This window comes from Nerophis lumbriciformis, linkage group LG34, assembly GCF_033978685.3.
Source record: "Nerophis lumbriciformis linkage group LG34, RoL_Nlum_v2.1, whole genome shotgun sequence".
Classification (NCBI taxonomy): Eukaryota; Metazoa; Chordata; class Actinopteri; order Syngnathiformes; family Syngnathidae; genus Nerophis; species Nerophis lumbriciformis.
Window position 1 is genome coordinate 619,815 of NC_084581.2, and position 18,095 is coordinate 637,909.

Consider the following 18,095-nt stretch of genomic DNA (forward strand, 5'->3'; position numbering starts at 1 on the left):
TCTAATGAAAATAAGGAAGTCAGAATTAATGACTACAATGAGCACATTTTGTAATACACATAATTTGGAAGTGTGGTTTAAAGCATGATACTGCATGATACTGATAAAGCATGTTGCAAGGGATCAGTATCAACCCCCCCCCCCCCCTCCCCGCTTGAGAAGAAGTGTGGAAATAAACAGAAGATAACTGAAAAATATCACTCGATCCGATACAGACGATACCATTGGTATCGAAAGTGTTGATATTTGGATCAATCTGCGGCGCTGCAAAGTAAACTAGTGAGGTCACATTCTTTCCGCAACAACACCTGTAGTGTACAGGAACATGAAACACCTTTACAGGTACACAGACACATTTGCTGTCTGTTTTTAGCCACACACAATCAACTATTTGTATTTAAAGACCCTGCCGATGTTCTTTCTCATTGTAAACTTTTTTTTATCTTTTCTTTTTCTCTCATTTGAAATCCGCTCTGCGAGCAGGTTAGTCGGCTGATGGCAGGTGAGGCATCCTCGGGCTTCCTTGTGGAAACATGAGCGCTCCTCCACTCATGAAGATTGTCTTGTTTCTTCTCGGGGCTTTGTGCTCTCCTACAGGTATGTGTCCTAACTACGTACGCGTTTGTTTCTTTGCAATAAGCCTATTTTTTCACTTTATACTCAAATGTGTATGAATTACAGTATGTGAAAACTATTACCACTGTACTTGAACGCAACATCCTACTACAAAAATGCTCATTGAGGTGTGTTTATTCAGGGACAACAATGGTTCATAATTAGTGTGTGGATGATCAAGGTGTGCCATATGAGGCTGACTAATGTGTCTGTGTGGGTTTGTGAATAAATGATAAATTCTGGGTGCAGCTATTTTCCTTGTATGGCACAAGGAAATTCTATTGACAATCTTCACTATAATTATTAAAATATTAAAAAATATATGTATATGCACACAATAATTTAAATGTATCATGATTAATCACAGTTGTTACAAAAGCTTTGCTTAACTTAGCTATGGTACTTTTGTTGACAACACTGCGGTGGGTATATCCTACAATGTGTCCAAGCCAGGCGTGTCAAACGTACGGCCCATGGGCCGGATCAGACCAGCGAACAGGTTATATGCGGCCCGCGAGATGAGTTTGTTAAGTATCAAATTGAGCTGAAATTGTTTAATGAAAGAAACTGCTGATTTGAATGTGTCCACTGGGTGTCGCAATAACAATTCTGTTGGGCAAGCAAACGCTTTATACCGGGGCCAAGCAAGAGGTACGCAGTAAAGGGCATATAGCTTTGCTCCTCCCCTCAAACAAATGAAATGCAAAACCTGCAATTTTAGGTCTTCTGCTTCGAACGCATTGACACCCTCATTGCCCCTAAATGTCTCTGTGAAAAATGAGAAAAGTGAGTGTAACTCAACCATCTTCAACAGTTTCTCTCTCCATGTGTGTAGTTTGTTGAGTTAGCACCGGATTAATACCTGGACAGAAGTTTGTTATTTATTTTGTAGATACACTGAGACAAAGTCTATGTTGATTGTGTTTTTCAAACCGCACGCATTTTTTCCCCTCAGAATTTGAAGTGTTTTGTCAAAAGGATTATTTGTGATTTGTACATTTTCAGAATGTGCTTGTTCTATTTTTGGCCAAAGAAAACAATCTGAAGTTGTCATTATTTTTTAATTATCATGCCATGATTTTACCAGTCCGGCACACCTGAGAATAGATTTTCCTCCATGTGGCCCCTGAGCCAAAATAAGTTTGACACCTCTGGTCCAAGCACTGCTTGTTGTCGATGTACTTTTTGCTAGAAGCTGCCTCAACAGGTTTTGCTTTGTCTTATTGTGCTGTGACACAATAATTAATCGCTGCAATATATGCAAATTACCTTGGTTTTATCTGAAGTCCCATAGGGGTGTATTTTGAAGCGAAATTTGCCACCAGTAGGACTATCCTCTCCCCACTCATCTTTGCACAGCATCGTTCAGGTAACCAACCTATGCGAAAAATCCATTTCAAAATCAACCTCCATTTATACATGATTAAGGCAATCATTTTTATGATTAGTTGCATGCGTTAAACTCGTTAAATTTGACAGCCCTTGTTTATACAATTTTGGTGTATGACCTTAAATTGTAAAAGGAGTTTGCCATGTCTTGTATTCATGTTAGTATACAAGCTGGCTAGCGATTACCCCTGATTCCCACAGGATGCGAAACGCGATGGCGGACTCTTTCCGTTTGTATTCAAGTAAATGTGACCGTTTCCACAGACTGCAGAAAGGCACCGACTTGGCGGTGACGTTCTGCATCCCTGCGCTGAATATATGTAGGGCTTTTATTTTTGCCGGTCACCGCAACACAGCGGTTCAATTTAGCTAACATCTGCCTGTGTTCGACAGGGATTCATGCATACACACGAAATAAATTATCCGGTAAACTTTCCAAATAAAATAGTCTGACTTTAAGGTGGGTCGTATTTTACACTTTGAAACGTCCTAATGGGAGGGGACGGACATGAAATAAACTTAGATGGATAAGGACATGCCGATTCTGGAGGTCCACAATTTAGGAAGTATATACAGGCATATCGCAGGCAGCTATATGGGAATATGGGGGCCTATGTCAAATACCAGCTAATATGAGGGCCAGGGAAGCAGGGGAGTGGTTTGTAGGAGTTGAATGAAATGTGTATGTGTGTTTGTGAATGTGTGTTCTTGTATTTCCTTCTTGAGACATCAACAAGGAAAAGTACCTTCCATATGAGGACTGGTGAACAAGTTAGGACCGAAATCGTGGTCCCAATGCGTAAAACCATTGCATCTAATAGAGAATGTCTCATTTGCACCCCTGGTGGTGAAATCTATCAAAATTAGGGTGGTCCCAAACAGGAGGGATTTTTCAAATTGACTATGTGTCGGTTTTAAAAGTGCTCCCCCTCTGGTCAACATAGGTAATAACAAGTGTGTGTAAGAAATTGAAATGCGCCCCTTTTGGTCAAAATTAATTAAAAAAATAAAATAAATATGATTATAGAGACATGTATGACTGTAATAACTTGAAGTAAATAATGAAGATAAAAAACAATTACAAACAAAAAATAAAAAATAAATTAACTTAAAGCAGTCTTTTTCTCACAATGTCTCGACTTTTTTCTTATCAAATTGGGAACGATTTCTAATTTTCTGTTTCTGTAATACTGCAATATTTTCTCGTAAAAGTATGCATTTTTTATGTAAAATTATTACTTTTTTATGTAAAATTATTACTTTTTAATGCAAAATGGCGACATTTGTCGTGTCAAGTTCTGACTTTCATCACAATATTGCCATTTTTTTTGTAAAATAGTGACATTTTTTGAGTAAAATTATGACTTTTGTCATAATTTTGCCCAGTAAAATTCCGATTATCATTACAATATTGCCAAAATTTTAAAGTTTTCTTATAAAATTATGACTTTTGTTGAGTAACATTACAACTCTTTTCATAAAATTGCCAAAATGTTAAGCTTTTCTTGTAACATTGCGACTGTTATTGAGTAAAATTCCAACTCCAAAAAATTAACTAAAAGCTTACCTTTTTTATATTTGCATAGGATGTACAGTATATATTATTAATGTTGTCAAAACAAATCTTTATATATCTAGAAAGGGTGGTCCTAAAGAGCTCTCAAGAAGGCAACAAATATAAGAATGTGTGTGCGTGTGTGCGTGTGTGCGTGTGTGTGTGTGTGTGTGTGTGTGTACAACGCTCGCCAGGGATGATGTTACTGTTGTGTTGTTGCTTACTACAAAAATAATTGTCATTCTGCAAGGCAAAACTGTCAACGTTTCCATGAGTCAAGTCAATGCCGTCACAAAGACCCGCTTTTGGGATGGACGGCAAAGCTTGAGATGTTCTGCGGTGTTTACTTCAGTGTTTACTTTATCACGTGATTATGCGCAGATATATGCGCAGACAGTCTGTTGCTATATTGCTGCACGGCGGAGACGCACCAGAACAGCGGTGGGGATTGCCTGGACAGCAGATGGCGGTCAGCGTGCTTACTACTTCTCTAGGAAATGAGCAGTATCACCCTGGGTTTATGAAAGTGGGCTAATCAATCACGGTTTTACGATAACTAAAATTTGAAACAGTAATAATAAACGTCTGGAATTTTAACTTCGGGTTATCATCAATATCAATAATCGTTACATCCCTACAGTAGTTGTATCTGTCCCTTTGTATTAACTAATTAAATCAAGGGTCTTCAACAGGGGGTCCACACAGGTGCTGCAGGAGTTTGTGAAATTTTTGGTTGATTAGCCTTTTAAGAGGTATATATCTTTATTTTCCTACCACAATTATTCCACAAATGTAAACATCTTAAAAAACCCACTGTACCTTGCAGGTTTAAAAAAAACATTATCATTGAAAGGGGCAACATATACACATTACAATGTATTTTACACAGTAAATCCCGCCCTCATACGGCTTCTCGTACGTAACGGCATAACTACGTATGTACGTTACACATGCATGCGCATTAGCTTTAGGTGTTGTTAGCTAATGATAGCAATTTGGATAGCTAGCGTTAGCTGTCATTAAATGTATATTCTATCATAACAACAACATGACTGTAAATTGTTCTTTGCTTCTCTTGGACTGCTTTTTGTATGTGTGCACGCGCTCCATGTGCGTACGTGGTGACGAGACAGACTTGAGTTACCGCTGTAAACATCAATCATTTAATTTGGGTCGGTAAAAATGTGTATTACATAAACTTTGTAATTGGTCAAAATATAGACAATTGTCAAACAAATGTGTTCTGTTAAACCATTAATGGTATCATAAGCTAGCGAGTGGTGTTCTTGTTATATTTTTGTTTTGAAAAATGTTATTGTGAGGAAGTTGCAAACAACACCTTTAAGGTAGCTGGTGATTAGCGCTCCAGTTGACAGCTAAGAATTAACGGGCTTGTTGCCAGCTAGCGATTAGCGTGCTAGCTGCCAGCTAGCTATTAGCGGACAATTTTTTTTACAGGTAGGAGGTCCCTAATCCATCTCTCCATCAGTTTGGGGATGTGGAAAATGTTGAGAACCCCTACATTAGAACAAATTCGGCCATGGATGATTGTGTGCCCAGGTTTTTACTTACAATGGATGCCATTAGTCCTTGTTGCCCTACTTTTGTTATCCTAGACAACACAAGTACAAGAGTGCCAATAGACCTATTGTTTTTCTTGACTACCTTTGCACTACGACAGGCACCACCCAACCCCCCAGCCCTGTTAACGTCAGCTTCTCTTCGGTGAACCTGAGGAACGTTCTCCAGTGGCTCCCTGGAAACACGACGCCGGACGGCACTCGCTTCATCGTGCAGTATGCCTTGTAAGCAAAGACGCCAAGTGACAAGACATGACAATACTTTTTTAGCTTCATGTTTCCTTTCCTTGTAGGTACGGAGACAGCAAAGGGAGTAGGGTCAACTGGAGGCCCGTGGAAAAGTGCAAGGGAAAAACGGAGACGCACTGCGACCTGACACGCGAAACGTGGGATGAGAAGAACAACTACTATGGAAGAGTACGCTCGGTTGTGGGCTCCAAGGTCTTCTCCAAGTGGGCTGTGACTCAAAGGAGATTCAATCCGAAGTCTGACAGTAAGATAAACGCAGGACATGCAGACTTGCAAAATAACGGGAATAGTTTGATTGACAAACATCACATCTTAATCATTCACTGTTCCAATAGGAGTAGGAAAAAGCAGAGCTTATTATTGATCGTTTGTTTGTTCACTTTGTGTTGAAATGTTACTGTTTAGGGAGGGAAAGGAAAAGAGAATGTGGAACAATAGTTTAATGGCTTACTGCATGCAGTTACTGCAGCACGGTGGAACAGGAGTTAGTGCGTCTGCCTCACAATACGAAGGTCCTGGGTTCGCTCCTGCGCCCGGGATCTTTCTGTGTGGAGTTTGCATGTCCTCCCCGTGACTGCGTGGGTTCCCTCCGGGTACTCCGGCTTCCTCCCACTTCCAAAGACATGCGCCTGGGGATAGGTTGATTGGCAACACTAAATTGGCCCTAGTGTGTGAATGTTGTCTGTCTATCTGTGTTGGCCCTGCGATGAGGTGGCGACTTGTCCAGGGTGTACCCCGCCTTCCGCCCGATTGTAGCTGAGATAGGCTCCAGCGCCCCCCGCGACCCCAAAAGGAATAAGCGGTAGAAAATGGATGGATGGATGCATGCAGTTATGAAAGAAAGATGTAAATACATTAATTAAATGAGTAAATAAATAATAATAAAAAAAATATTATTCACATTAAATTATCATAATATGCTGTAATATTTAATTCAGTTACTCAAAAATAAACACATAGAAAATAATCTCACATAAATAAAGATATTAAAGGGCACCTGATATAGACAACTTCCTTGTGGTCTAGATCATGGGTTCTTAACCTTTTTGACATGGCTGGCCCATGGCATAAACACTCTGTACAAGTGATTCTCAAACTGTGGTATGGTACACGGGCTTCATCTAGTGGTACACCAAAGAATCACTTGATTAAAGTACAGTGTTTTATTTTCCTATATTCTAACACAGTGTTACTGTTCAAACTGTGTGTAATGTTACAGTGGCCAAAAATATGAAATATACCTGTTAAATGAAACCTCTGCCTCGTTTTTAATGAATACCTAGGCCTAATACGCTACTGTATTTTAATGTTGGTCATTATTGTGGTACTAGGACAGCCACGCTTTTTCTGTGGCGGTACTAAAAACGTTTGAGAACTGCTTTATACAATTGTTTAGGCCCACAGTTATAAAATAAGACGTTAAATAAAATTGTTTGACTCAGCTTATGAATGTGGAACAATACCTACACTGTGGAACACTATTAATAGCTGATAACTACATGGAACACTTCACTCTTCATTAAAGACAAATAATGTAATCAAAGCTCACATTTATGAATTCACACACACCACCAACATTTGGGAAACAGCACGATAGAATAAATGTAAAAAATGAAAGGGACAAGCGGTAGAAAAAAGATGCATGGATGGATATAATTAATCTATTTGTGGCAGCATCGGAGAACGGTATTTTTAGGTTTCACTTTTGCATCTCATAGTTGTGGTGTGTTAAAGGACCCTTGATTAAAGTTTGAATTCACTAGTAACTCCTAACAGATGCACTTATAATGATATAATAATTCCTAATATCATAATGATTTATATGATTATTATCCACTGGACCCCTGATCATAATCCTACATGAATCAGCTAATATCTACCTTATTATGAAGTGAAGGGTACCTTGACAAATTTATAATCATATTAAATGAGGCCACAAATAAAAACTTGTTGAGGGCCACAAAAAGCTTACAGCCATCCCGGATGCAGTGCTGAAATAGATATATTTTAACTAACTTCCTAATGAATAATAATACATAAATAAATAATAATACTAAATACATAATAAATAGGGATCTTAAAAACTGTCAATAAAATTAAAGTGCAAATACAAATACAGCCTTATAATCTCCAAATTCAAACTTAAAATAGTTTTTAACGTTGTTTAAGGTTGCTGTTAATTTATGTGACAAGCAAACACTTGGTCATAATTTTTGCGCTTAAGAAACGTTTCTATGACTTTTGCTCCAGACTTCCTCTGATGGTTTAAACTTAGTTAAAATACACTTTAAAAGCAAAGAGTATTACACCACTGCGGCCCATACCTCAGAATCAAAAAAGTTTTTCATGCATGCTAACTTTTAGAACACTCATGTTAGCATGCTTGCTTCATTTGCTTATTGTGTAAGTATACACCCAAGAGTTATACATTTTGTTACATGGCGCTATATGGCTAGCGTGCTAATTGTTAGCATATCACTTCGGCTTCAGTTTTTCAGCATTCACAAGCAACTTTTACATCATTTTCTAGTTTCTGATATAATAATTATAGGTACAAATATTGTTCTCAGACAGTAAACATCTTTTTTTCTTAGCGACATTTGGACCGCCTCTGCTGTCAGTGGAGGTTGAGGACAACAAGGCCATCATCCATCTGAAAGGTCCAATCAGGTACCAGACAGATGACCATGCCCCGCCCATTTACATGGCAATACTGTACCCCAGGATGACTTATAACCTCTCGGTGCACAACATCCGTCATGATCAGGTGGTAAGTGCTTAAATGAGTGTAAAATAAATTGTCTGCGCATGAAAAGTTGTGTTCTTAAAGAAAGTGGGTCTGCATGCTGGCAGCATCATTTCCCAGTCATATCCACCCCGTACACATACCGGATGATGGATTACGACACCGAATACTGCTTCTCTGCCAAAGCCAGAAGCGCCCTGCGCTTTCAGTGCCAGCCATCTGAGCGTTACTGCCTCACCAGCAGCAAAGGTGCAAATCAATCATTATTCTGCCTGTCACCCTGTCAACTGATGCTTATATCACTCGGTTATTCCCCTAGATCCCAGATCAAACCAGCTGCAGAGGGTGGTTGTGGGTATTGTGGTTCTGTCGGTGTGCATCTGTATTCCTCTCGTGGTGGGTTACTTTCTCTACCACTACCTGACGGGCAAAGAACAGAAGACACCCTTCATTCTGGTAACTTTTTTACACTATCTACAGCTCTCATACACATTTTTATTACAGTATAACTTCTGAGTTGTCAGTGTCCAGCTTGTATAGTAGTATACGCAGTGTTGGGCGGTGGTTCTTTACATGTAGCGAAGCTACGTAGCTTAACAACATTTCCCAGTAGCTTGGCAGTAGCTTGGCTACTTTTTAAACGAGTAGCGATTTCCGTAGTTTAGCTATTTTTAGATGCATGTTGCGGGTAGCATAGATACAAAGCTACAAGCTGCAAAAGAAGAGAGAGCGAGAAGAGAAAGAGAAAAGAAAGGGAGAAATGGACTAGTGCAACTCCGTAGGCAAGGGACAAAATTATACGGGAAAAATCCATGATTGGTTGGTTTACGTATAAGAAAATCCATGATGTTGGTTTTATATGATGAGTCACGATTGGTTAAGATTAGGGCAAAATATTACGGACAGGCCAATCAGAGGCAAGATAGGGCGGGTCATCGAACCAGGAAGAGAAATCACAACAGACACGCACATCCCAAATGACGAGTCGGAGAAGAGAATTCGGAATATTCAAGCGGGCGATATAAATTTAAAAAAAAACAATGGCAGAGGGATTCTATTCCTTAGATTTTTCTTTTAGCGATGCAGACGACGTCCAGAAAACCCACAATGAGTCTACTTGACCACATGAGTCTACTTGGCCACATTTGGACAAATGTATGCGTGTGGATAAAACAATGCCCAAAATATTCATTTGAGTTGTTTTCCTTGTAAGCCTAAACCATAACTGCTCTCGACATGGAAGATGTAGAACACACATTTAGGAACACACATTAAGGTGAGTTGTCTATCTGTGTTGGCCCTGCGATGAGGTGGCGACTTGTTCAGGGTGTACCCCGCCTTCCGCCCGATTGTAGCTGAGATAGGCTCCAGCGCCCCCCGCCACCCCAAAAGGGAATAAGCGGTAGAAAATGGATGGATGGATGGAGTTCAAAGTGTTATTGCACATAACTATTCTCAACTGTTCCCAAACAACATGCAAGTCATTGTTTTTATGTCAAGATTATAGATATATGCTGTTTTTCATTTACTGTAGGTAGAGAAAATTAATAGCATTACCGGTAAATAAATAAATGATAAATGGGTTATACTTGTATAGCGCTTTTCTACCTTCAAGGTACTCAAAGCGCTTTGACACTATTTACATTGGTTAGCATAGGGTTAGGCCAAAGAAAAGGCACACTAAAATAAATACATACAGTGGGGTGTGGGGCCCAGAGGGAGTTGTAGGGTGTCCCCTGCTAAATGACAGTTAATAGTAATGGACCCTTATTGGGCCATTTAGTTCCATATGTACACTCTTAGTTACATTAACATTATTATCAATATAAGAACTTAAAATGTAGAAGTTGAGGAGGAATTTCATTTTGTTTGAGTCTGTTCCACAGTCAGAAAAATATGTTTACTTTAAATATGTTCACTTTTATTGATTTCCGTTCATGTAAAGATGGAGTTTGTTACAGGGGAAGTGCACTTTTTTTTATGATTTTGCCTACCGTTCACAATCATTATGAAAGACGTGATGACAGATGCATTTGTTTAATGTATTCTATAATACATTAATGTATTCTAAGTATATATGTAATGTAGTAACAGGCACGTGTATAATAAGATGTAATATTTACACATTTTGATCATTTTAAGCATGTGCAGCGCATTAATTTCAAGAACGCATCACAACGTTTGCTTTTTTCCCCCAACAACATAACTAATTACTGTTACTGCAGACTTCATGAGAGCCAACAAACATAACAAAATAAGAAAACATCACTTACTGTACAAGGTCTGCTGTCATTAAGATGCTGACTGATAGAATTTTGTTATATTCCTGTAGACGTGGAGCCAAGCGTCTTTTTGTGTCGCTCTTGGCATTAGCTGGTCTAAATTGGCTGTCAAAATGTACCAACTTCTTAGAATTTGCCTCAGCTTTCTTCTATCCAGGTGAGATGCATGATTTATGATCTACAATAAACTTCCTAGGAGCAGGGAAGCGAGAAAACAGCTGACTACTCGATTATATAAACATTGGCACACAAGCTTGTGATCACGGCTTCGCTATAAAAGGTTTGTCTGCGTTAGTGCTTATAATAACAATATCACTAATACTTGGTTAATATTCAAGTCACAATAAGGAAAATTTAGTATTTTGGGCATTTTTTGTATGGTTATTTATTGGGTTTTTTGGGAGGAATAAAGGACCTCCCAATGGCTCCGCTGTAAACTGACTTTTATTTACGTTTATTTACAAGTTAGAATGCAGGGGGGGGGAAATCCACCCGTCATGTCTTTCAGAATGATTGTGAACGATAGGCAACATTCCAAAAAAAGTGCAGTTCCCCTTTAATGTCTCTTTTGTGAGACAAATAGTTTGTTCCTTTGGCCAGGTTATTGTCATGTTGCCATTGTGGCTGCTGTTAAAACAGTATGCTGAAAAGTATATATTATGGTGTTTATTCATCATTATTATTTTGTCACTGCCTTTTATTTAATTTGTTTCCTGTTTTTTCCCCTCATTTTGTACATGGTACGCAATTTAAAAGAAAGACAAAGGGCATGTTTGTAGCTAGTGTTTATTTTAATAAATTTTTTCTCTTGTTTGGTGTTGTACATTAAGTTATGTATTTATATAATGTAGCTTTAATGTAGCAGGGTACTTTTGCCGTGTAGCTTGTAGTGTAGCTCGCTTCAATTCTCTGGTGATAGCTTCCCCTGTAGCAACATTTAATCAAGAGTAATTTGTAGCTTAGTTTACTACATTTTCCAAGTAGCTTGCACATCATTGAGTTTACGTTTGCTATCCCCTGAAACACACAGCCATTGTTGTTTACACAAGTGAGTAGAAAGATAATTGTGTCTTTCCTGCAGTCAGACATGAGCTGGGGCTGCACAAGTGCCACCGACACCGGGGAGATGCGGTTCATTGAGTTTAAAGATACATTACAACATGTACTGTGACCATGGGATACGGAAATTGGGCAGTTTTATACCAGTAGATGTTGTCAAGGGACAATACTATAGAAAACTAGAAAAAGTACTTTCGATAGAAATTGGTTGTGAATGCTTAAAAGGCGACCTAAAATGCTAAAAGTTATCACGCTAGCCAGATAGCGTCAAAGAACAAAAATAACGACCCTTGGGTGTATACCTGCATTATGAGGAAAAAAGATACATATTAACATGTTAAAGTTAGCATGTTAACATTTAGGTAACAAAATATTAGACTATGTATACCTGCTAATGAGCTAAAAAGCTAGCATGTTAATTTTAACATTCAAAGAGTTAGCATGCTTGAAGTAGCAAAATATTTACTCTAAGCATTCATCCATTCATCCATTTTCAATACCGCTTATCCTGGCCACATTCTGTGATACAAGCTGAACACGACTACTCTAAAGTGCATTCGTTTCTACTGCCCTTGTCAAAACTAAGTAGTATCCCCAGGGAGGGGATCATGCTCTGCTTCACAATGTCACAGTACATGTTGGAATGTATTTTTCAAGCTGCACACTGACGACTATCTAATCCATTGAATGAGAGGGAAGTGTTGCGACCTTCTCATACTTCATTCTTTCGTCCCCTTAAGGATCAACCTTGGCTTTCAACTCGACCCCAGACCCTCCTGCCCGACAGGTTCTACCCTATCCTCATCCCCATTGTCACAAGCGATCTTTTGTCCGACACATCAAAAGGTGTTGTGAGGTCCGAGGATGTTCCTGCTCGCCATACCGTCTCCCAGTGCTACATCACGCAGGAGTGCACACAAACGCTGTTAGAAAAAAGCGTGCAGACACAAACGCCATCGCCTTCTCCTGTGCCCGATGTGAACATTGTGGAGGAGGGAGACTTTTCAAGGTCTTATTTGACCAATAGCCCTCCAAACGTTGAGACACCCTCGAAGGGACAGATGGAGCAAGACGTGGAAACAAACAGGAGGCTTGTCGAAGACGTTCGAAGAGAACCCTTCCTTCCTTGCTCCTACTGTGCACCCTCAAACGTCTCAACCGAAGACTATGCTATCCTCTCGGTGATGGTAGTGGACGAAGATGAAGAGGACGCGTCGCTCCACATCAACTGGGACCCTCAGTTGAGAAGACTGTTGTTGCCAGGGACAGATAACAAACAGGAGGAAGAGGAGGAGCTGCGGTTGGACAACGTGCTCCTTCGACAGGTGTCCGAGGAAGAGGCGGGGCCACAGCAGGCAGGCGATCCAGGCTTGTGTCTGGAGGATATTGTCAGCAAATGGAATTTGGTTATCTCCATGGAGGAGTAAGACAACATCTGTACCTGCCTCACTTAAAATAATCATAATATTAATCAAATAAAATACAAAATAATACATTTAATATCAATTAATTATTAAATTATTTTAATCAATATAGTTTGAATAATGTTTGTAGAAAAATACTAATATTCTATGTTGTTCAATATACATTTTCATATTTAATTATTACATTATAATTATTTTGGAAAAATAAAAAATAATGATAATAAATAAAATAAATCTAGCACTATAGAATGGTCGCCATTGTAATAAAAACTAACTAAAAACAGGTTTTACAACAAAAAGTGTCCAAACATGTATATGCCAAAACACTTAGGGCCTGATCTACTAAGATCCAAATACCATGCACTAAAAGCATTCGCAAACTCTAAAATAGTGTGTACCATTAGTGGGCGTGTTGTGTGTTATCTCCTAAGACTGTGTGTGCAATTAAAAAGTTGTGCAGACCGTCTGTTTTAAATGTGGCCAGATCATGGATGATCGCTTCGCCAACAGCAGCATCACCCAGGTTCTGGGTACGGCTTTTCGCTGCTGCTGGGACAGTGATCCTACGCCTCTCGTCCTCTTTCTCGCCAGCTGCAGCGGCGTTCCACTCGCCGTAGCCACCTGTCGCTTCCCCGCTGGCTTCGGGGACACATGGCCTGGCCACCCGCCACCAAGTCCTCCCTGCGCCCTCCCATGAGTTGGGATATTGTCCTTGTTTGGGGACTCTGGGACGTCTGGAATCCGTTTTGGGGAGGGGTGGAGGGTGTAGTGTAACGATTGATGATGTCGATTAAGGATGTGAATCTTGCAACAACTCACAATTTAATTGGATTACATTTGGATGAGGCTTCGATTCAGAATCCATTCACGATTCAACACAATTCTGGCAATTTATGATTTGGTATATAGATGATAATAAAACATTTTCAAAACAGGTTGCATGTTGAAATAATTTATCTTGTCTATTAAAGTATATGCACAGCATAAACATGGCCTAAAAAACAATTTTTTCTAAATTCAGAATCGTAATAAATAAAAATTGTGATGGGAATCAATTTTTTCCAGCACCCCTAATGTCAATGGTGAGTTTTACTTGTACCCCTGTGGCCCTTCTGTCCTCTGTATGAGGATTTATGACTCTTTAGGGGAACCGTACTTCAGCTAGAAGTCATGACAGCAGCGTTTTTAGCTCGTTTGGGTTTGTAGATCACTTTGTCCTTTGAATATGCACATAATGCACAGGATGGTCGAAAGCAGAGAAAAAAATGATGCCAGACACACATACACAATTGTCTTTTATTAAACAATATTGCAGTCTAAAACAGCACATTTGTTAATACAAACAAGTATCAAATAATTATAGTTGCATATTACTTACACATACAAAGTCTCCGAGGCAGAAGCCTTTTAGAAAGTATTCAGTAACAAACGTGTCTGCATCATTCAACTTACTGCGTCATGAGCTTAAAGTCATGAATTATTGTGGCCACTCGATGTCGCCTAAAACAATTACCACTTCAATTTAAAGACAGCGTAAGCCCATTCCAGACGGTTGACAATAAATAAGTTAGTGTTTTTTATGCCCACCATTTTTTGTTTGTTTGACTAATTTCACTTGATCAAACCTTTTCTAACTTTCCACTCTACAAAGTAATGCAATTTTGTATGATTCCTGCTGATATCGTATCGGCTAAACATCAGTATAGGCCAATTCTCAAGGCTCCAATTTTGGTATTGTGTCGGAAGTGAAAAAGTTGTATCGGTAGTCATGTATTGTCTTAATTTACCACTGTTGCCAGGTAGACATTTTGGCGCCTATGCATATCTATCATAATCTATCAACACCGTGTATGGTGAGGATGGTGTTCTGCTGACCTCGACTGCGGAAGTTGTGGATCGGTGGAGGGAATACTTCGAAGACCTCCTCAATCCCACCAACACGTCTTCCTATGAGGAAGCAGTGCCTGGGGAATCTGTGGTGGGCTCTCCTATTTCTGGGGCTGAGGTTGCTGAGGTAGTTAAAAAGCTCCTCGGTGGTAAGGCCCCGGGGGTAGATGAGATCCGCCCGGAGTTCCTTAAGGCTCTGGATGCTGTGGGGCTGTCTTGGTTGACAAGACTCTGCAGCATCGCGTGGACATCGGGGGCGGTACCTCTGGATTGGCAGACCGGGGTGCTGGTTCCTCTCTTTAAAAAGGGGAACCGGAGGGTGTGTTCTAATTATCGTGGGATCACACTCCTCAGCTTTCCCGGTAAGGTCTATTCGGGTGTACTGGAGAGGAGGCTACGCCGGGTAGTCGAATCTCGGATTCAGGAGGAACAGTGTGGTTTTCGTCCTGGTCGTGGAACTGTGGACCAGCTCTATACTCTCAGCAGGGTCCTTGAGGGTGCATGGGAGTTTGCCCAACCAGTCTACATGTGCTTTGTGGACTTGGAGAAGGCATTCGACCGTGTCCCTCGGGAAGTCCTGTGGGGAGTGCTCAGAGAGTATGGGGTATTGGACTGTCTGATTGTGGCGGTCCGCTCCCTGTATGATCAGTGTCAGAGCTTGGTCCGCATTGCCGGCAGTAAGTCGGACACGTTTCCAGTGAGGGTTGGACTCCGCCAAGGCTGCCCTTAGTCACCGATTCTGTTCATAACTTTTATGGACAGAATTTCTAGGCGCAGTCAAGGCGTTGAGGGGATCCGGTTTGGTGGCTGCAGGATTAGGTCTCTGCTTTTTGCAGATGATGTGGTGCTGATGGCTTCACCTGGCCAGGATCTTCAGCTCTCACTGGATCGGTTCGCAGCTGAGTGTGAAGCGACTGGGATGAGAATCAGCACCTCCAAGTCCGAGTCCATGGTTCTCGCCCGGAAAAGGGTGGAGTGCCATCTCCGGGTTGGGGAGGAGATCTTGCCCCAAGTGGAGGAGTTCAAGTACCTCGGAGTCTTGTTCACGAGTGAGGTAAGAGTGGATGGTGAGACCGACAGGCGGATCGGTGCGGCGTCTTCAGTAATGCGGACGCTGTATCGATCCGTTGTGGTGAAGAAGGAGCTGAGTCGTAAGGCAAAGCTCTCAATTTACCGGTCGATCTACGTTCCCATCCTCACCTATGGTCATGAGCTTTGGGTTATGACCGAAAGGACAAGATCACGGGTACAAGCGGCCGAAATGAGATTCCTCCGCCGGGTGGCGGGGCTCTCACTTAGAGATAGGGTGAGAAGCTCTGTCATCCGGGGGGAGCTCAAAGTAAAGCCGCTGCTCCTCCACATCGAGAGGAGCCAGATGAGGTGGTTCGGGCATCTGGTCAGGATGCCACCCGAACACCTCCCTAGGGAGGTGTTTAGGGCAAGTCCGACCGGTAGGAGGCCACGGGGAAGACCCAGGACACGTTGGGAAGACTATGTCTCCCGGCTGGCCTGGGAACGCCTCGGGATCCCCCGGGAGGAGCTGGACGAAGTGGCTGAGGAGAGGGAAGACTGGGCTTCCCTTCTTAGGCTGCTGCACCCGCGACCCAACCTCGGATAAGCGGAAGAAGATGGATGGATGGATGGATGGGTATATCTATCATCCTGTTTATCATATATCCAAAATATTTTTGGCAGGACATTTACTGCAAGTTCTGAGAAAACTGCTTTCATAATACATTCATCCATCCATTTTCTACCGCTTGTCCCTTTGGGGGATGTGGGGGGTGCTGGAGCTTGTCTCAGCTGCATTCGGGCCGTAGGTGGGGTACACCCTGGAAAAGGGCCAACACAGATAGACAGACAACATTCACACTCACATTCACACACTGGGGCTGATTTAGTGTTGCCAATCAACCTATCCCCAGGTGCATGGAGGTGGGACGAAGCCGGAGTACCTGGAGGGAAACCACGCAGTCACGGGGAGAACATGCAAACTCCACACAGAAAGATCCCAAGCCCGGGATTGAACTCAGGACCTTCGTATTGTGAGGCACATGCACAAACCCCTGTTCCACCGTGCTTTCATGAAATCAAGAAATTTGATTTGTAAAAAAATCAATTACGGTATATGGATTTAAAATAGATTTAAAAAAAGCAAACGAAATGTTTTAATTTGTATTTTTAGCCAATATCCAAACTTGAAGAGACAGAAACAAAACGTAAGACAATGCAAACAAAACGTATTACTTCATGAATTATATATATACAGGGACGTGCACATGATTATAGAGGGGCAGGGGCTCAAAGTCAGAAAAGGGCAGGACATTTTTTTTTTGGTCCTTTACACAATATGGAAATTAATGTAAAATTTAATTTGCTATTAGGAAGCTAACTATTTAGCTGTGTGTCCTTTGTAGGTAAAAGTGATTGCCATTTCTTTTGTGTCAACAAATTATTGTCATAATGAGTTAATTCACATTATCATAGGCTTGGAAGACATGAAAAGCAACAAAACACTGGTTTATTATTAGGCTATTTATTGTTAAAGATAAGCACTTTAATATTGAACATTGAACAGCGCAACATCTCAGGTGTGACACTTTCTGAGGTCTGTGGTCTTTCTTGAATTCTGGTGCAGTACTTGGTTTTAGCCATGCATTAAGAGGTCTGCTACCCTTAGCTGCTTCCTGGCGCTCCTTCTCCTTCCTTTTCTGTATCCTTTCTTTTTTTTGGCATTGTGCTGCAGGCATAATCAACATGAATCAAGTTTAAATACAGATGGTAATATTTCTAACAGATAACCTACATCTTATATCCCCAGAATGCTGAAATTATTATTATTATTAATAATAATTATTATTATTATCATTATCATTATTATTATTATTATTATTGTTATTATTATCATTATTATAATTATTATTTTGTTAACCCACACAGTAATAGCAAAGTCACTGTTAAGATTGATCTGCGCTCTTACTCTGTGTGGCCTGTTGTGGAGGTTGGCTGTTATAGCGCATGTTCCCCACTTGGGGCGCTCTGGTGCAGTTGTGTGTTATGTTCAAGAAGAAGCATAAAAGTCTCCTCGTGTGAGAGGACGTTGAACAGACTCGATGAAAGTGTCATTCATGTGCACGCATAAAGAACTCCACGAAGCTCAAACACCTTAACAGGTTATGGGCCCAGGAACCCCAGAGATTCCAGCCAACTCAAGCAAACAAGGCCAGGTAGCGTTGAGTCGACGCACGGACAGAGAAGCCAAGAAAGTTTGCAGGTGTGGACTTGAGCTAACAGAGGAGAACTGCTTGA

The 18,095-nt window shown here is 40.8% G+C and overlaps 1 protein-coding gene across 1 annotated transcript; it reads left to right on the top strand.

Annotated features, from left to right (window-relative positions):
* Positions 1 to 231: 231 nt before the first annotated feature.
* il20ra (interleukin 20 receptor, alpha) lies at positions 232 to 14,031 on the top strand. Its single transcript, XM_061929486.2, has 8 exons — positions 232 to 342; positions 484 to 597; positions 5,241 to 5,364; positions 5,433 to 5,632; positions 7,983 to 8,158; positions 8,242 to 8,383; positions 8,454 to 8,590; positions 12,216 to 14,031. The coding sequence occupies exons 2-8, from the start codon at positions 534 to 536 to the stop codon at positions 12,900 to 12,902; spliced, it is 1,530 nt and encodes a 509-aa protein (XP_061785470.1). The 5' UTR covers positions 232 to 342; positions 484 to 533; the 3' UTR covers positions 12,903 to 14,031.
* Positions 14,032 to 18,095: the final 4,064 nt, after the last annotated feature.